Source organism: Ranitomeya variabilis, chromosome 5, assembly GCF_051348905.1.
Source record: "Ranitomeya variabilis isolate aRanVar5 chromosome 5, aRanVar5.hap1, whole genome shotgun sequence".
Classification (NCBI taxonomy): Eukaryota; Metazoa; Chordata; class Amphibia; order Anura; family Dendrobatidae; genus Ranitomeya; species Ranitomeya variabilis.
The window spans coordinates 269,485,249-269,506,467 of NC_135236.1; the positions used below are offsets into that span (position 1 = coordinate 269,485,249).

The 21,219-nt window shown below is 43.5% G+C and overlaps 1 protein-coding gene across 3 annotated transcripts in view; it reads right to left on the reverse strand.

The window, feature by feature from the left end:
- Positions 1 to 21,219, reverse strand: part of LOC143775760 (TRPM8 channel-associated factor homolog) — a 164,099-nt gene that overhangs the window by 16,038 nt on the left and 126,842 nt on the right. For all 3 annotated transcript variants that reach the window (XM_077264282.1, XM_077264281.1, XM_077264283.1), the window contains one exon: positions 10,174 to 10,511. In XM_077264282.1, coding sequence (XP_077120397.1) covers positions 10,174 to 10,511 — 338 coding nt within the window. The remainder of the gene's footprint in view (positions 1 to 10,173; positions 10,512 to 21,219) is intronic.

Sequence of the window (21,219 nt, forward strand, 5' to 3'; positions counted from 1 at the left end):
GGCCCAGGCAATTCATTTCTTCCAGGGGTATCATTGCTCTCCTCAGCTATGGATAGCTGTGCATATCTGTTAGTGATACTGATAGGAGACCCATGTGTCTCTGATGCTTGTCCAGAGTGTTCATAATCTTCCTTTTGTATATATAGATATCCAACTTTATTTATATATGTATTATGATTACCCAAGCCACCATCAGTCCATGTCCCGCGTTTTCTTTTGTTAGATAGCACTTTTGGTTTTGTGAGAATACCCACTGTTAATCTCTGCTAAATTATTTGTGTAAATAAAGTTTTGTTACTTTGTATTATATTGGCCTCTTTGATCGCATTTTTTCCTTCCTGGTTTTCTATTTATACTTGTGGCGATTGGGCCTTTAATAAGTCCTATTCCTGTGCAGCTATTTAAATGATAAAAAGATGGATGTTTTTCCCTATTTTGGATATTAAATTCAACTGTTGATATAATGCTGCTTATAGGTTTATTGAGATTTTCTTTTAGGATCCAAATACAGTATATTGTATAATGCAAAGTGCAGTGTGCAAAGTAGAAAATCACATACTAAAAATTTGATCACTCTTAAAGGTACTGTATATACCTATAATTTCCCAAATCCCTCCTTGCACGTTGCACTTTATTTATTGTTGAAACACTTTTAAGTGTGATCAGATTTTTAGTATGTGATTTTTTACTTTGCACACTGCACTTTGCATTATACAATATACTGTATTTGAATCCTTTACACTCAATCACATGATTTATTTGAGTGCACCGTTCTTTATTATGGTTTATATACAGTATATACAGTATGCACATTAATTCTTTTTTGCACCATTGAGGGATTGGAGATATATATATATATATATATATATATATATATATATATATATATATATATATATATAATTGGGTCTGCCTTACCATCTGTTCTTTGAAACAATCATAAGTGGTATTTTCAGTCCTGTTAAGCGCATACATATTTATTATGTTTTAACCTTGCCACTAATATTAAATAAAGGCATTTTATAATCTATTACCTGCGTGGTGCTTCTCTGGTAGTCCATAGATTGATTGTCTGGGTTGTTCTCCTGGTGTAATACATGTACGGCACACCAGGATAAATAGTGGCGACTGGGGACCGAGTACCTTGGGACGGCCGCCGCCATCAGGTTGCGGAAAGCTTCCATCTCAATGAGCTTAAAAGGCAACATTTCGAGCGCAAGCAGACAAGAAATGTTAGAATTTAGTACTGTGGCCTGTGGGGCGTTGGCTGGGTATTTCTGCTTGCGTTCCAATGACTGGGGTATAGACAACTGAAGGCTGCGCTGGGACAAGGACGTGGACGGGCTTGATGATGGTACTGGTTGACTGTGGGCAACAACAGGTGCAGGGCATGAGGCATCTTCGCATGCACTGTGGACTGGGGATTGGCTTCTACGCAAAACAGTGGAAGAAGTAGTGGTGTCACCTGCAGACAGTGTTCCTGTAGCCTGGGGTTTGGCCCACAAAGTCGAGTGCTTTGCTGCCATGTGCCTGATCATGCCGATGGTGGTCAGTCTGGCAGTTTTGATACACCCGGTTGATACGGGCATGGCAGGTGCTGCAAATGGCCTGTTTGGGGTTATCTGCAGAATGTTTAAAAAATAACCAGACTCAGGAAGATCTAACAGTTGGAATGGCAACTTCCGTCATGTTGGTGTTATGGGGAACATATGCACGCCTTCTGTCTGCGGTCACCACACTGCTTCTTCCTGCCTGTTGGGGTGCTATGCCTCCTTCCCCATGTGTGCTGCTATCCTCACTCTGCATGTCCTCCTGCCATGTTGGGTCAACTTCCACTTCCGCACCCTGCTCCTCCTCTTGACTTTCTGGCAATTGTGTCTCATGATCATCCACCTCTTGTGACACTTTCCCACCATTGCCTTTGTGTGACCATGGCTGCTCAAATCTTTGGGCATCGCTGCATGCGATCTCATCTTGCCCCACTTCAAGTTGACCGGCCGAGAGTCCGGAGTCTTTAAAGGGAAAACTGAACAGCTCTTTGGAGTATCCAAGTGTGGGATCAGTTTTCTCAGGGTACTCGGCATGGTGGGAGGAAGAAGGATCAGGGTGAGTAATATGAGGTCCACACTCACGGCTACTCAGACTTGACCGTGTGGAAGACGTGTTGGTGATGGTGGTTAAGTGACTGGAAGCATTATCCGCTATCTGTCATGATCTCAATGGCAAGAGATCATAGCATCAGCATATATAGGAACTAGCTCTTGGAAGATGGAAACTGAGCTGACCATGAACTAAACCTAACGCACAACTAGCAGTGGCCGGGTAGCATGCCTACGTTGATTCTAGATGCCCAGCACCAGCCGGAGGACTAAATAAAGCTAGCAGAGGAAAATATTAGTCCTAGCTCACCTCTAGAGAAATACCCCGAAAGGAGACAGAGGCCCCCCACATGTATTGGCGGTGAATCAAGATGAAATAACAAACGTAGTATGAAAATAGGTTTAGCAAATTTGAGGTCCACTTACTACATAGCAGAAGACAGAAAGGACACTTTCATGGTCAGCTAAAAACCCTATCAAAACACCATCCAGAAATTACTTTAAAACTCTGGCATTAACTCATAACACCAGAGTGGCAATTCCTGTTCACAAGAGCTTTCCAGACACAGTAACGAAACTACAGCTGTGAACTGGAACAAAAATGCAAAAACAAACATGGACAAGAGTCCAACTTATCTAGTAGTTGTCTAGGAGCAGGAACAAGCACAGAGAGGCTTCTGATAACATTGTTGACCGGCAAGCAACTAACAGAGCAGCAAGGTTATATAGCGACTCCCACATCTTGATGGGAACAGGTGAACAGAGAAGATGAAGACACCAGTTCAATTCCACCAGTAGCCACCGGGGGAGCCCAGAATCCAAATTCACAACAGTACCCCCCCCTCAAGGAGGGGGCACCGAACCCTCACCCGAACCACCAGGGCGATCAGGATGGGCCCTATGAAAGGCACGAACCAGATCAGAGGCATGAACATCAGATGCATTCACCCAAGAATTATCCTCCTGGCCGTATCCCTTCCACTTGACCAGATACTGGAGTCTCCGTCTGGAAACACGAGAGTCTAAGATTTTCTCCACAACGTACTCCAACTCACCCTCAACCAACACCGGAGCAGGAGGCTCAACGGAAGGCACAACCGGTACCTCATACCTGCGCAATAATGACCGATGAAAAACGTTATGAATAGAAAAGGATGCAGGGAGGTCCAAACGGAAGGAAACAGGGTTAAGAATCTCCAATATCTTATACGGGCCGATGAACCGAGGCTTAACTTAGGAGAAGAGACCCTCATAGGGACAAAACGAGAAGACAACCACACCAAGTCCCCAACATGAAGACGAGGACCAACACGACGACGGCGGTTAGCAAAAAGCTGAGTCTTCTCCTGGGACAACCTCAAATTGTCCACCACCTGCCCCCAGATCTGATGCAATCTCTCCACCACAGCATCCACTCCAGGACAATCCGAAGATTCCACATGACCAGAGGAAAATCGAGGATGAAACCCCGAATTACAGAAAAACGGGGACACCAAAGTGGCAGAGCTGGCCCGATTATTGAGAGCGAACTCCGCCAATGGCAAAAAAGCAACCCAATCATCCTGGTCAGCAGACACAAAACACCTCAGATATGTCTCCAGGGTCTGATTAATCCGCTCAGTCTGGCCATTCGTCTGAGGATGGAAAGCGGACGAAAAAGATAAATCTATGCCCATCCTAGCACAGAATGCCCGCCAAAATCTAGACACGAATTGGGTCCCTCTGTCAGAAACGATATTCTCAGGAATACCATGCAAACGAACAACATTTTGAAAAAACAGAGGAACCAACTCGGAAGAAGAAGGCAACTTGGGCAGAGGAACCAAATGGACCATCTTAGAGAAACGGTCACACACCACCCAGATGACAGACATCTTCTGAGAAACAGGCAGATCTGAAATAAAATCCATCGAGATGTGCGTCCAAGGCCTCTTAGGAATAGGCAAGGGCAACAACAATCCACTAGCCCGAGAACAACAAGGCTTGGCCCGAGCACAAACGTCACAAGACTGCACAAAGCCTCGCACATCTCGTGACAGGGAAGGCCACCAGAAGGACCTTGCCACCAAATCCCTGGTACCAAAAATGCCAGGATGACCTGCCAACGCAGAAGAATGAACCTCAGAGATGACTCTACTGGTCCAATCATCAGGAACAAACAGTTTATCAGGTGGGCAACGATCAGGTCTATCCGCCTGAAACTCCTGCAAGGCCCGCCGCAGGTCTGGAGAAACGGCTGACAATACCACTCCATCCTTAAGGATACCTGTGGGCTCAGAGTTACCAGGCGAGTCAGGCTCAAAACTCCTAGAAAGGGCATCGGCCTTAACATTCTTAGAACCCGGTAGGTATGACACCACAAAATTAAACCGAGAGAAAAATAATGACCAGCGCGCCTGTCTAGGATTCAGGCGCCTGGCAGTCTCAAGATAAACCAAATTTTTGTGGTCAGTCAATACCACCACCTGATGTCTGGCCCCCTCAAGCCAATGGCGCCACTCCTCAAAAGCCCACTTCATGGCCAAAAGCTCCCGATTCCCAACATCATAATTCCGCTCAGCGGGCGAAAATTTACGGGAAAAGAAGGCACAAGGCCTCATCACGGAGCAGTCAGAACTTTTCTGCGACAACACTGCCCCAGCTCCGATCTCAGAAGCGTCGACCTCAACCTGAAAAGGTAGAGCAACATCAGGCTGACGCAACACAGGGGCAGAGGAAAAACGGCGCTTAAGCTCCCGAAAGGCCTCCACAGCATCAGGGGACCAATCAGCAACATCAGCACCCTTCTTAGTCAAATCGGTCAATGGCTTAGCAATATCCGAAAAACCAGCAATAAATCGACGATAAAAGTTAGCAAAGCCTAAAAATTTCTGAAGACTCTTAAGAGAAGAGGGCTGCGTCCAATCACAAATAGCTTGAACCTTGACAGGATCCATTTCAATGGAAGAGGGGGAAAAAATATATCCCAAAAAGGAAATCCTCTGTACCCCAAAAACACACTTAGAACCCTTCACACACAAAGAATTAGGCCGCAAAACCTGAAAAACCCTCCTGACTTGCTGGACATGAGAGTCCCAGTCATCCGAAAAAATCAGAATATCATCCAGATACACAATCATAAATTTATCCAAATAATCGCGAAAAATATCATGCATAAAGGACTGGAAAACTGACGGAGCATTTGAAAGACCAAAAGGCATCACTAAATACTCAAAGTGGCCCTCGGGCGTATTAAATGCGGTTTTCCACTCATCCCCCTGCCTGATTCGCACCAAATTATACGCCCCACGAAGGTCAATCTTAGAGAACCACTTGGCCCCCTTTATGCGAGCAAACAAATCAGTCAGCAACGGCAATGGGTATTGATATTTAACAGTGATTTTATTCAAAAGCCGATAATCAATACATGGTCTCAAAGAGCCGTCTTTTTTTGACACGAAGAAAAAACCGGCTCCTAAGGGAGATGACGATGGACGAATATGTCCCTTTTCCAAGGACTCCTTTATATATTCACGCATAGCAGCATGTTCAGGCACAGACAGATTAAATAAACGACCCTTTGGGTATTTACTACCCGGGATTAAATCTATGGCACAATCGCACTCTCGGTGCGGAGGTAACGAATCAAGCTTGGATTCTTCAAAGACGTCACGATAGTCAGACAGGAACTCAGGAATTTCAGAGGGAATAGATGATGAAATGGAAACCACAGGTACATCCCCATGAGCCCCCTTACATCCCCAGCTCAACACAGACATAGCTTTCCAGTCGAGGACTGGGTTGTGAGATTGCAGCCAAGGCAATCCTAGCACCAAATCATCATGTAGATTATACAGCACCAGAAAGCGAATAATCTCCTGGTGATCCGGATTAATACGCATAGTTACTTGTGTCCAGTATTGTGGTTTATTATTAGCCAATGGGGTGGAGTCAATCCCCTTCAGAGGAATAGGAGTCTCCAAAGGCTCTAAATCATACCCACAGCGTTTGGCAAAGGACCAATCCATAAGACTCAAAGGGGCGCCAGAGTCGACATAGGCGTCCGTGGTAATAGATGACAAAGAGCAAATCAGGGTCACAGATAGAATAAACTTAGACGGTAAGGTGCAAATGGAAACAGACTTATCAAGCTTTTTAGTGCGCTTAGAGCATGCTGATATAACATGAGTAGAATCACCACAATAGAAACACAACCCATTTTTCCGTCTAAAATTCTGCCGCTCGCTTCGGGACAGAATTCTATCACACTGCATACTCTCTGGCGATTTCTCAGTGGACAACGCCAGATGGTGCACTGGTTTGCGCTCCCGCAAACGCCTATCGATCTGAATAGCCATTGTCATGGACTCATTCAGACCCGCAGGCACAGGGAACCCCACCATAACATCCTTAATGGCATCAGAGAGACCCTCTCTGAAAGTCGCCGCCAGGGCGCACTCATTCCACTGAGTAAGCACAGACCATTTACGGAATCTTTGGCAGTAAATTTCCGCTTCATCTTGCCCCTGAGATAGGGACATCAAAGTTTTTTCTGCCTGAAGCTCCAAATGAGGTTCGTCATAAAGCAACCCCAAGGCCAGAAAAAACGCATCCACATTGAGCAACGCAGGATCCCCTGGTGTCAATGAAAAAGCCCAGTCTTGAGGGTCGCCCCGGAGCAAGGAAATCACAATCCTGACCTGCTGTGCAGGATCTCCGGCAGAGCGAGATTTCAGGGACAAAAATAATTTGCAATTATTTCGAAAATTCTGAAACCCAGATCTATTCCCCGAGAAAAATTCCGGCAAAGGAATTCTCGGCTCAGATACAGGTGCATGACAAACAAAATCTTGCAAATTTTGTACCTTCGTGGCGAGATTATTCAAACCTGCAGTTACACTCTGAAGATCCATTGCAAACAGGTGAACACAGAGCCATTCAAAGGAGAGAAAAAAAAAAAAAAAAAAAATTTCAGCAGACTACTTATTTCTCTCCTTTCTCAGCCAAGGATTTTAACCCTTTAGTGGGCCGGTCAAACTGTCATGATCTCAATGGCAAGAGATCATAGCATCAGCATATATAGGAACTAGCTCTTGGAAGATGGAAACTGAGCTGACCATGAACTAAACCTAACGCACAACTAGCAGTGGCCGGGTAGCATGCCTACGTTGATTCTAGATGCCCAGCACCAGCCGGAGGACTAAATAAAGCTAGCAGAGGAAAATATTAGTCCTAGCTCACCTCTAGAGAAATACCCCGAAAGGAGACAGAGGCCCCCCACATGTATTGGCGGTGAATCAAGATGAAATAACAAACGTAGTATGAAAATAGGTTTAGCAAATTTGAGGTCCACTTACTACATAGCAGAAGACAGAAAGGACACTTTCATGGTCAGCTAAAAACCCTATCAAAACACCATCCAGAAATTACTTTAAAACTCTGGCATTAACTCATAACACCAGAGTGGCAATTCCTGTTCACAAGAGCTTTCCAGACACAGTAACGAAACTACAGCTGTGAACTGGAACAAAAATGCAAAAACAAACATGGACAAGAGTCCAACTTATCTAGTAGTTGTCTAGGAGCAGGAACAAGCACAGAGAGGCTTCTGATAACATTGTTGACCGGCAAGCAACTAACAGAGCAGCAAGGTTATATAGCGACTCCCACATCTTGATGGGAACAGGTGAACAGAGAAGATGAAGACACCAGTTCAATTCCACCAGTAGCCACCGGGGGAGCCCAGAATCCAAATTCACAACAGCTATCCAACCAACAAATGTTTCACACTGCTCTGGCTTCAATAGTGGTGTGCTGTGGTCCCCTAGAAACAGGGACAGGAAGATCGAGCGAGAAGATGTGGGTCTTTCTTGTGGCCCACTTTCAGCTTGGCCATGGCCTCATCCTCTGCATGCACCATCAGCATCACGTCCCTTGCCCCTGCCTTGCCCATTTTAAATGGACTACTGAAATATTTTAAAAGTTCAATACAAATGTATAGTAAGAAATACCGCGCTACGAGTGCCTGAGGCTAATCCCAAAATTAGCAACTCTGTTGCTCTAAAAGGTCATAAGCACCACCCCGTACATAACACTGGTATGCGTGCCCACCAAATAGTTTATACACAAAAAGGCAACACTTCCTTGTATTGCGCCCACGTATGCTACAATCCTGTTGCACAATATAGTTACAGATGCAGTTGAATACTTATTGACAATTTGTTTACATACCTAGTGCACGAAGGCATGTACGGGTTGCTAAGAAGCTTGCCGCCTTCCAAAGGACCGGAGCACAAGACTCACACACGTCGTTGCTAGCTGGGGCCGAAAAATCCCTGTACGCTCCAGAGGGTACACGCGCACCTTCTGGTGCTGGTAACAGAAGGTGGAGAGTTACCGCTATTACGTGCAGCACCAGAGACGTCCCGGCCGGTGGCGTCCCTGGATGCATGGAGAAAAAAATGTCCGACACTGACAAGCAGCGTGTGACGTCACTGGCCTATAGAACCTCAATAGGGCCAAAACTAACCAACGCGTTTCAAAGTGTAACGCACTCCTTCATCAGGGTACATCAGGACCCTGGATTGCTTTCTATTAAAATTAGCAGGTATAAGGTGCAAAAAAAAATAAAAAATTGCTACGGATACCTACAGCTACGTATATATAAAATACGCAGCAGCAGACAGGAATGGAGATTTTGGATGTATGCAGTGAGATCTATATACTCAAATAGAGTGCCTGCAGGCCTTGCACTGATGTGGATATGTGCCCATAGACTCCCCTGCCTACCTTGCACTGCAATCTATGTACCCCCCGAATTAGCCCTAAAAAGGACTTTTGGTTTATCAGGATTTGTGGATTGAACACTAGTAGACTCACACTAACTAATAAATGTAAGAATCTGACCCTATCTCATCATCAGCTCTCCCTACACTAGCTGAGTCCAGAGCAGGATGCGGCGAGCAGGGTGGTGCCAGGTCTTTTATAGACCTGATGATGCTGTGCGGCCATCCAATCACTATAATACCACAACAAAGATGGCTGCGGTATTACAGTGCATGGCAGACAATCCCTGCATGCTGATTGGCACTCTAAAAAGCACCAAAATTAAGGAGGAGACCTGAGCTTCCGCCGAATAATCCCGGAAATACTTGGTGCTCGCAGAGTACACAGAGCATAGTGATACTCGGGCGAGTACCGAGTAGTGGCGAGTTCGCTCATCACTAAAACTTATCACTCTGACCCACAAAGTGCTCCACGGATTAGCACCACCCTACATCTCCTCCCTCATCTCAGTCTACCACCCTACCCATGCCCTCCTCACTGCTAATGACCTAAAACTAACATCCTCTATAATCCGAACATCCCACTCCTGTCACCAAGAATTCTCATGTGCTGCGTCAATACTTTTGAGTGCACTACCCAGCACAATTCAATTAATTCCAAATACCCACAGTTTTAAATGTGGCCTAAAAAGTTTTTCTTCAGACTGGCCTATTGGCACACCTCACTTATGTGACCATCCATGTTTTCCCCAAACCTGGAGCTCCCGGCTGATCAGCTGTTCGGCACCACAGCTGCATGTGTCACGGCTGATTCACAGACACAACACATGCATGGAGAGCCTGTTTGTTGGGCGCTATAGTTATAGCTTGCCGAATAAGCAGGGACCCGATCAAATTCGCTCATCCCTAGTCACCATAAGCCCTGAAATATTGTTGTGGGAAAAGAGGGTTGCGATACTTGTGGGGTACCCTTATAGAACCTGTCTGATCAAGTAGTATTGCATAATCAATAGACTGTTAGCCAGCATAGTGAGCTACAGGTTACCGTATGACTGGCACCTTATCTGAATGCATATTAAGTATTAACATCCACAGCCCTCATGGGTAATACTGTAGGTGTGTGAGTGGACATTCATCCACATTTTGTAACTGTGCTAGCGCCATCATATATCATTGGAGTTTGTCTACATCCTGCAGTGAACTGGTATTTTTGCCATGTGTTAGTAAGGATGGCTTCTTTAGTGATTTGATGTGGTTATTATAGAGAGCAAAATAAATTATAAAGAAAGGAAATTAGTTCTGTGTCTTACCTGCAGATAAGTCTCAAGTGCAGTCCACTTATTCCATTCTGCCAATTTTGGCCCATTCTTCAAATACTCTTTGATACTGGCATCTCTTTTCTCTGGTTTCAGATCATTATGAGCCTTATCTCTGGGGATTCCCAGCACATTTTCATGTACATATATCGACCACAGGTTACATGTGGCTTCTGTAGTGTGAGGAGGGAATTCCCAAGCATGCTGCTGTTGATTGTGCCCAAGTTCATGTATGGGACCCCACATTCCATCTTTCTTTATGATTTTAAGATCTGTGAAGTCTTTGACTGACTGTTGAAGACACATGACTGGGTATCCAGCATGCATCCATCCTAAAATGTAAAGTATTCACACATGTTAAACACTATTTATATAATAGCAGCAATAAGATAATGAGCACCAGGGATGGATTAAAAGTAGCCAGCGACCAGGCAAAGTGGAATGCATGGCCCCCCCAGGTACCCAATGTATCACGTGACATGTCACATGATCCCCTGATAAATCATGTGATAGGTCATATGAGTAACACACAGGTAAATATGGGTGAACCCGAACACTAAAGTACGGGGTTCGTACCGAGCAGCTACTGTTCGGGTTCGGCACCCCGATCAATGGGTATTTCTCGCACTGGTGGCTCTGAACGGTGGTAAGATCATTACCACCGGTCAGAGCGCTGAAGTTGCCATGTTGTCAGATGACAGCGTGAACTTGCAGCTGTGACCAGAGGTTAAAAGTTTACCTCTGATCACAGGCGTCGGCCGATGGAATTACTGCTCCCATCAGCCTATGCCTGCTGTCGCTGATAACAGCAAAAGCAGGCACCAGTGATGGGTGTATTCATCAGCTGGCACCTGCGATATGAATAAATAAATGTAAAAAAAAATAGCGTAGGTTCCGTATTATTATTGATAACCAGTCAGGCAAAACTGACAGCTGTGGGCTGCAACACTTAGCTGTCAGCTTTAGCAAGGGTGGTTATATTTATTTAAATAAATAAAAAAATAATGGTGTGGATTCTCTGCATTTTTGACAACCAGCCAAGCTAAAGCAGACAGCTGGGCTGGCTGATATTCTCAGGCTGATAAGGGGCCATGGATATTGCCAATGAACTATGGTGACCTCAGTAATATCACCGCCAGCACCATGAGAAAAAAAAGTCTTAGTGCTGAGCTCAGTGAGTTCATCACAGTTCAAAGTTCTCATGGTGAACATTGGTGAACTCACTGAGCTCAGAACTAGTTTTGGCAGTGATCTCACTGACGTCACCGCAGTTCATTGGCAGACTCAGTGACCTGTGTTAACCCCCATGACATCACCACTAGTCACTGAGGCTGAAAATTCTCCAGTAGCTTTTAGCCTGAATGGTCGCATCGTCCAGGTTAAAAATTATTTATCGCAGACATGGATTACAGCATGGGACAGAATGTCTGACAGGTAATGGATATGGTTGTTTATTTACAGGAGATGATGTCTTCAATGGGATGGGTGTTAGGTGAGTATTATGGTTGTTTATTATTTTCTGTTTTTTTACAGGAGGCGATAGCTTCAATGGAATGAGCGTTAGGTGAGTATAACTGTGTTTGTTATTGTTAAATAGGAGGGTAAAACAGAGGTTTTTTTATTTCAAATAAAGTACTTTATACAGACTGTTTGTTTATTTACAATATAACTATAGAATTAGTAATGGATAGCTGTCTTAGAGATGCATCTCCATTACTAAGCTGTGGGCTTGATGTCACCTGACAATACAAAGGTTACATCAACCCCACAAATATTAACCCCACTTGCCACCACCACAGGGCAAGTGGGAAGAGCCGCACAAAGCACCAGAATTGGTGCATCTAATAGATGTGCCTTTTCTGGGGCAGCTGCAGGCTGCTATTTTTAGGCTGGGGGGGCAATAACCATGGCCCCTTACCAGCCCCAGCCAGAGAATACCAGCCTCCAGCTGTCTGGGGGGACCCCATTCTGTTTTTTACAATTATTTATTTAAATAATTGTTTTAAAAAAGTGTGAGGACAACTTTATTCTTGATAACCAGCCTTGCTATAGTTGACAGCTGAAGGTTTCAGCCTGCAGCTTTCAGTTTTGCCTGGCTGTTTATCAAAACTACAGGAGAACCCACGTCATTTTTAAAATGTATTTATTAATATCGCATGCACAAGCTTATGAATACTTCCATCAGCCTTTGCCTGTTCTCGTTGTTATCAGCGACAACATGCGTAGGCTGATGGGAGTAGTAGTGTCAGGACTCTGAACATTTTGATTACCTTTTGTGCATTACAGCCCTTTTCCAAGATGACGTCTTTGGTCTCATGTGCACTGTGTCTTCCTGCTATATAACTCCACCCCAGCCTTTAGTCTGTGCTAGAGTATTCTGCCTTGCATCCAGCTCCTGATGACTCCCTGGCTTTGCACCTGCACCTGCTCCTGTGAACCTGTGTGGAGATCCTGCTACTCAGCTCTGAGTTTCTGCTGCATACATCGGTTTCCAGTAATCCTCCATCTGGCTGCTTGTGTTTGTTTCCATCTGCATTTGCTGGACATGTAAGCTGTTGCTGCTCTGCTTAAACCTGAGACTTTTACCCAGGCCTCCCTGGTTGTGCTAAGATATTATTTGAACTGCCTTATAAGCATATCTATCTGTGTTTGGACTACCAAGGACTTATTCGTGTCAAGTATCCTCAAGAATAATTGTGCTTCATAGACTTTCTGCGTGATTGCATTTTCCTCTGAAGTTTCCTATAGACTGTTAAGCTGTGTTTAATATTTACACCAAGTGTTGTGGACTTGAGTTTCTCTCTGTACCTCTTTGAATCACTGTGTGATAATATAGACTTTACCACTTATAAAACTGTGTCCTGTAGTTGTCTTGTTCCATGGAAAGAGTCTCCTGAGTTATCCCTTATAATCATTACAAGTAGTCCTATCAGCCAATGTCTGTAATTGGAGATAAACTTTTTACCTCTGCTCACAGCTGCAGGCTCTTGCTGTCAGTATGTGAATCACAGCTCTATGAATGGAGGTATTGATCTTACTGCCGAACAGAGGCAGTGCATATGAAAGCATGGTAAACACTGGATGTTCGGGACCCCATTCATGCGAATGGGGTCCAGGTTCGGGTACTGTTCTGGTACCTGAACCAAACTTTTTTCTAACTGTTCAGCCTGCTCAAACATCCAGGAATTCACCCATCACTACACACTACTTCACTACACACAGATGCTCTGGTGCTCATTTGTAGATGGAAAACAATACAGTAAATGTTTCCATCATGTACAGCACTGTACTTAACATAGTGTTATACAAAATAGAGCAGGGGTGGGAGATTCATTTTCCCATGGGGCCACATGACAGACCGTGACTATTGTTCAGGCCGAACCAACAGACTGAAATTAATTCTGCTCAATATTAATACAATAGCGGCTAAACATTGTGTTTTATTAAAAGTGTGATACTTCTGTCTAGTTGTTGTGGTGTCATTTTCCTGGTGATTTTAGTAAAATGGAAGCAAATGGTTGTCAGCTATATGGATGAAAATTGTGTTTGACATTGTTTTATCCCTTTATGTGTTAGATTTCAACATTTGCTTTGCCAAATTTTTGCATATTTTGTGATGGCTTGTCAAATTTTTCAGTTGTCAATGGTAGTCAAAAAAAATTTTCTCCATATGTATTTTTAGGTTAAAAAATGGCATAGACAAAGTCAAATTTATCACCAGATGTCAGGAAGAGTATGATTATTAGAGTGAAGACAGGCAAAAGCCAAAAAGAGGTAGTTATGGAATTCAACTGTTCTCAGAGTCAAGTGTCAAGTATAATAAAGAATGAAAAAAAAGGTTATGGAACAGATGACAAACCTAGAAGTAGATGATTACAGAAAACTTCCTCCAAAGTTGATCACATCATTAAGAAAAAGTCAGTATCTGATGTTCATAAAAGTACAGTACAGATTTCGCACAAAATGAGCAAAGAATTTAGTGTCAAAGTGAGTCGCCAAACTGTGGTGCGACAGCTAAGAGCAATAGGATGGAATGCACAAGTTCCAGTCAAGAAGTCTTTCATCTCTGCAAAGAAGGTTCAACTTGAGTTTGCCAAAGAACACAACCAATAGAAATAGTCAGATTGGTCTAATGTGTTGTGGTCAGATAAAAACAAGTTCAATCTGCTTGGTAGTGATGGCAAGCACTATATGTGCCACCCATTTGAAAAATGTAATGATGAAAGGTGCCAAACACCTACAATGAAACATGGTGGTAACAATGTCATGGTTGATGGTTGGGGGTGCTTTTTTGCATCTGCCATTGGCCCTCTACATAGAATTGATGGAAATATGAATGCTACCATGTTCAATAATATACTGGAGAATATCATGCTGCCACATTGTAAAACCAAAGTAGGCAGGGGCTGGAAATTCCAGCAAGACAATGATCCTAAGCACACAACCAATTTAGTAAAAAATGGGTTAGCAAAGAGAAATGTTTGCGTGTTGCAATGGCCGAGCCAATCGCCTGATTTAAATCCTATAAAGCACCTTTGGGATGAGTTAGGGCTATGAGTTGGGGCCCGTACCCATAGCAATAAAGAATTGTTTGCAGATCTGCGAATGGATGGGGCAAGATCCCTCAGGATGTCTTCTTGAATACCTTAGTGGCTTTAATGGCCATCAGTGTGGTGCAGTAATTAAAGCAAGAGATTATGCTACAAAATACTAAGCTATGGCATTATAAGCAATGAATTACTCTCTATGTTGTATATGCAAAACGTTTAGCAGTCAGTTTTCTTTAATTCAATGTCCATATCTATATTCTAAAGCATTTTGGTTAAAATTAAGGTTTTGCATGATGACAACTTCATGTACTTTCAATTTATCACCAGGAAAATGGCATCACAACAACCAGACAGTACTACTCACACTTTAAAAAAAAAACATGCTCAATGTTTGATCGCTACTGTATATTATAAAAAAAAAAAGTTATTAATAATTGTATGACTTAATATCGAACAGAATTAAGTATGCCGTCATCCCCCTATATACAATATGACTCACCACATGGCCCCGTACATAAAATATGAGCCTCCACATTGTCCCCTCAATCAACAACCACAGTGATCAACCTATGGGGACCTTATACATGTAAACCATAAGAAAAAAAAAACATTAAAAAGTTTTCTCTTTATTTAGCTAGTTTAAAAACCCAATACATACAGACATACTGTAAATGCACACACATCTGCGCAGAAAAACAGTGATATAAAAAAAGAACAGAAATGAGGGGAAATGGGGACTAGTTTTGCACTTAACAATTCCCTTCCTGAAAGCGGAGTTTGGCACCCTAAGGGTATGTGCACACGTTGCAGATTTTCCTGTGGAATTTTCTGTGCAGATTCTTCCACTCTTGGCAGAAAACGCAGGTGTGGATTTGATGCGTTTTTTATGTGCTTTTTGATGCTGATTTTCATGTGTTTTTTTTATGCAGATTTTTATGCGTTTTTGAAAGCTAACTAAAGATCTATTATTGAACAAAAAAAATAATTGTGATGTCATTTCTTGTCCAACTTCTTCATTTACATACTCCATTGAAGAATAATGTTTACACACACAGATAGATAGATGTATAGATGGACAAAAAAAAACAACCAGTACTCATAATGTGAACACGTGAACGCTGCAAAACTGCATTATATAGACAAAAAAGAACACAGCAGCACATGTGCATGAATCTAGGCCATGTGAAAATACAGAAAAACATTTAAAATATTCTATATAGATTATACCTCTCAAACTTTCTTTTTTTTACAAAACTTACAGTAATAGATGAAAATGAAGGTTCTTTGCGCATAAATTGGCCAATTCATGTATGCCCATCAACCATGGCAAGGTGACCTCCCTCTGATGGGTCCTACTCTACTGTACATGCCACTTATGGGCCACCAGTCTACAACAATGGACAAAACATGTCACTCTCGGGCTAAGCCAACAATTTATGGAGCAGGTAGGGCCATTGACCTTGCAGGTGGCCGTAATCAGCTCTACCTGCCCATAAATTGTAGGCTTAGCCCGAGAGTGAAATGTTTTGTGACGAAACGAGTCTCGTACCTCAACACCCGGCACTGCCACTGGCACTAGGACCGCTCCATATAAGTTCATGCAGCCGCACACTCCGGTCTCGAGTGCAGGCGGCAGTTCCGGGCATTGAGGTGCAAGACTCGTGTGAGTTTGTCACAAGTGTGACCCCACAAGTGTGATATCTCCTATATAATTGTCTAAGGGTCACTTCCGTCTTTCTGTCTATCTGTCTGTCTTTCTATATGTCACAGAAATCCCAAGTCGCTGATTGGTCGCGACGAGCTGGCTGCGACCAATCAGCGATGGGCACAGCCCGGCCGCAAAATGGCCGCCCCCTACTCCCCTGCACTCAGTGCCCCCTCCATACTCCCCCCCCAGTCAGCACCCGCCACCCACATAGCGTTATAACAGTCCGCTGCTATTTATCCTATGTGACGAACTTTTTACTATTGATGCTATTCTCACCTTCCGGCACCTTTCCCGTTCCTCGCAACGCTCTGGGCTATGCATTCTTGTGACTGGAGCATCGCAAGGAGCATCGCTAAATGCCTCGCCTTAATCCGGGGGCCGCCGGAGGGTGAGTATATAACTATTTTTTATTTTAATTTTTTTTTAACGGGGATATGGTGCCCACACTGCTATATAGTACTTGGGCTGTGTTATATACTGCGTGGCTGCTATATACATGGGCAGTGTTGTATACTATGTCAGCTGTGCTATATATTATGTGAGCAGTGTTATATACTACGTGGGCAGTGTTATACACTGCGTGGGCTGTGTTATACACTGCGTGGGCAGTGTTATATACTACGTGGGCTGTGTTATATACTACATGGGCAGTGTTATATACTACGTGGGCTGTGTTATATACTATGTGGCTGTTTTATATACTACGTGGCTGTGCTATATACTATGTGGCTGTGCTATATACTACGTGGCTGTGTTATATACTACGTGGGCAGTGTTATATACTACATGGGCAGTGTTATATACTACGTAGGCAGTGTTATATATTACGTGGGCTGTGCTATATATTACGTGGGCTGTGTTATATACTACGCGGCTGTGCTATATACTATGTGGGCAGTGTTATATACTAAGTGGCTGCTATATACTACATGGCTATGCTATATACTATGTGGCTGTGCTACATACTATGTGGCTGTCTGTGTTACATGGGCTGTGTTATATATTACATGGGCTGTGCTATATATTACGTGGGCTGTATTATATACTACTTGGCTGTGCTGTATACTACATGGGCAGTGTTATATACTAAGTGGCTTCTATATACTAAGTGGCTGCTATATACTACGTGGCTATGCTATATACTACATGGCTGTGCCATATACTTCGTGGCTGTCTGTGTTACGTGGGCTGTGTTATATACTGCGTGGGCTGTGTTATATACTGCGTGGGCTGTGTTATATACTACGTGGCTGTTTTATAAACTACGTGGCTGTGTTATATACCACGTGGCTGTGCTATATACTACGTGGCTGTGCTATATACTACGTGGCTGTGCTATTTACTACGTGGGCTGTGCTATATACTACGTGGGCTGTGCTATATACTACGTGGCTGTGCTATATACTACGTGGGCTGTGCTATATACTACGTGGCTGTGCTATATACTACGTGGCTGTCTGTGTTATGTGGGCTGTGCTATATACTATGTGGCTGCTATATATATACATACATACATATTCTAGAATACCCAATGCGTTAGAATCGGGCCACCATCTAGTATGTATATATATACCGTATATACTCGAGTATAAGCCGAGATTTTCAGCCCACTTTTTTGGGCTGAATGTTCCCCTCTCGGCTTATACTCGAGTCATACCCAGGGGTCGGCAGGGGAGGGGGTGCGGGGGCTGTCTAATTATACTCAGCTGCTCCCGGCGCGGTCCCTGCAGGTCACTGGTGCCCCAGCTTCTTCCTGTACTGAGCGGTCACAAGGTACTGCTCATTCCATAATGAATATGTGGCTCCACCTCCCATAGAGGTGGAGCCGCATATTCATTACTGTAATGAGTGGTAACGGTGACCGCTCAATACAGGAAGAAGGTGCCGGGGAAGCCAGGGACTGCACAGCGCCAGGAGCAGGTGAGTATAACGGGGAGGGGAGCGCTGCGCAATATTCACCTGCTCCTCGTTCCAGCGCCGCTCTGTCTTCAGCATCTTCTGCAGTGACGCCCAGGTCAGAGGGCGTGGTGACGTGGTTAGTGTGCGCCCTTGGCCTGAACGTCAGTGCAGAAGACGCTGAAGATGGAGCGGGTGAATATTGAAAGTGCCGGGGGCATGAGCGACGGAGAGGTGAGTATGTGATTTTTTTTTTTTTTTTTTATCGCAGCAACAGCAAATGGGGCAAGTGTCTGTATGGAGCATCTATGGTGCCATAACGTTTGTGCAGCACTATATGGGGCAAGTGTCTGTATGGGGCCATAATCAACATTTGTGCAGCACTATATGGGGCAAATATCTTTATGGGGCCATAATCAACGTTTGTGCCGCATTATATTGGGCAAATGTGTCTATGGAGCATCTTATGGGGCCATTATTAACCTTTATGCAGGATTATGTGGGGCATACTTTAATATGGAGCATCTTATGGGGCCATCATAAACTTTATGGAGCATTATATGGGGCTCCTGATTCAATATGGATATTCAAAAACACTTAACCTACTGATGTCTCAATTAATTTTACTTTTATTGGTATCTATTTTTACTTTTGACATTTACCGGTAGCTGCTGCATTTCCCACCCTAGGCTTATACTCGAGCCATTAAGTTTTCCCAGTTTTTGGTGCCAAAATTAGGGGGGTCGGCTTATACTCGGGTCAGCTTATACTCGAGTATATACGGTATATGTACAGTGTATATATATATATATGTACAATATATATATATATATATATATATATATATATATATATATATATATTGTACATATATATATATAATAAATATGTTTGAACAATCTGACCAGAAAAAAAACCCTAACAAAGTTCAAGAGGAAACATATATGATGTCCTTGTTACAAAGAGGCTAACCCTTCAGGGGGCGTGGCCTGCATTCAGATGGCAGCAGTTGCAGAACTCCAGGGCTCCTGAGACTGTGGTCCTAACACCGGCACACAGCAGCTTCCAGTCAGAATCCTTACCTCCATAACACAGGCTGCAGGTGTCTGAAGGCTCTGGGCGCATGATGACCAGGGGGAGAACCAAGAAACGTTGATCCCCACCAAGATTGGAGGACTTCTTTTCCAGAGGGAAGACTGCTAGGAGTTCAGGTAAAATGGTGCCTGCATCTCCCTCTGGATCTTCTCACTCCTCACATGGCATGGTGGGAGGTGCAGTGGACACAGGGGAGCAGGAGTGTAATGTACCTCTCACAAAAGGGATATGGAGAGTCTGCGCACTTCCTTAAGAGCCTCATTGAGGGTATGTGCACACGTTTCAATATTCCTGTAGATAGACTTGTAGATTGTTCTAATAAAAAGAACTACTTCCGGAAAGAATTACAACCTTTGATTAGCAAGTTCCATTTACATGATTACTGGAGATATTCTCAAGCCACCGAAAGGGACTTTACTTTGTATTCCTTTCGACATCAGACCTACAGTAGACAGGATTATTTTCTAGTCGATAGTAAGGCCTTAGGCAGATGTGTCTCAGCAAAAATTGGATTAATTTCCTGGTTGGATCACACCTCAGTGACCTTGATACTTGCCCTGCCACACCACACAAACCCATCCTCTAGGTGGCGATTAAATACCTCTCTTGTCCTTGACAAGCATGGGATGGAAAAACTGTAATCAGAACTTTCACATTACTTTAACATTAATGATGTGGGGGAGGTTTGAGATGAGACCTTATGGTCAGCACATAAGGTGGTCATTAGAGGAATATTCATTCAACAGGCGTCTTATTTGAAACGGAAAAGAGAGAGGAGCAGAAATAAGATAATAACGCAACTCCATCAATTAGAACTAATTAATAAATCCAACCCTTCTTTTGATAACTCAGAAACTACATGTAAGTTTAGATTTAAATTATGAGAAAATCTCCTTTCTATTTATGCATATAATCTTAAAAAAAAATGAAAACGAGATTTTATGCAACTGGGGACAGAGCTGGAGCCCTACTGGCATGCAGAGTTTTTTAAAAAACGCGAAATGCAAACCAGAATTGATCACCTTGTAGACCCTCATGGAAATTATGTTCGGAACCCCACGGAGATAGCAGGCCTATTTGCCCAATACTATACCCAACTTTATAATCTATATAGAGACCCTCTTTATAGAGATCCTCAAACTCCTCAACCATCTCAGTCGTAGATTGATCAATATTTACAAAATATTAATTTACCCCGAGTATCCCAAGACCAGCTAAAATGTCTTAACGCTCCCTTCACTGACGAGGAGATTAGGACTGCTATTAAATTGACAAAGAGTAATAAAGCCCCCGGACCAGACGGGTTGCCAAATTAATATTATCGCCATTTCCAACAAATATTATCCCTGTTTCTTTTGTGACTTTATAAGCATTGGCAGGTAAAAGAATCTGTGTCTAGGATCAATAGTGTCCTTGATTCCCTGATACACCCTGACCAAGTGGGTTTTGTCAGAGGTCGTGAAGGGAAGGACAACACATTAAAAATCCTTTTAGCCATCTCACATGCCAGACGCTCCGGAATCCCGTTGGCTCTATTATCAACTGACGCCGAGAAGGCCTTCGACAGAGTCAGCTGGCATTATATGGTATGCTCTCTAAAGAAGTTTGACTTCCCACAACCTCTTATTGATGCCATCATGACTCTGTATTCAACTCCAACTGCTAGAGTTAGAGTCAACGGGTTACTTTCGGATTCTTTTGGGATAAGAAACGGGACCAGGCAGGGCTGCCCTCTCTCCCCAACGCTCTTTGTGTTGGTTATGGAGACGCTAATACAGAAAATAAGACAAG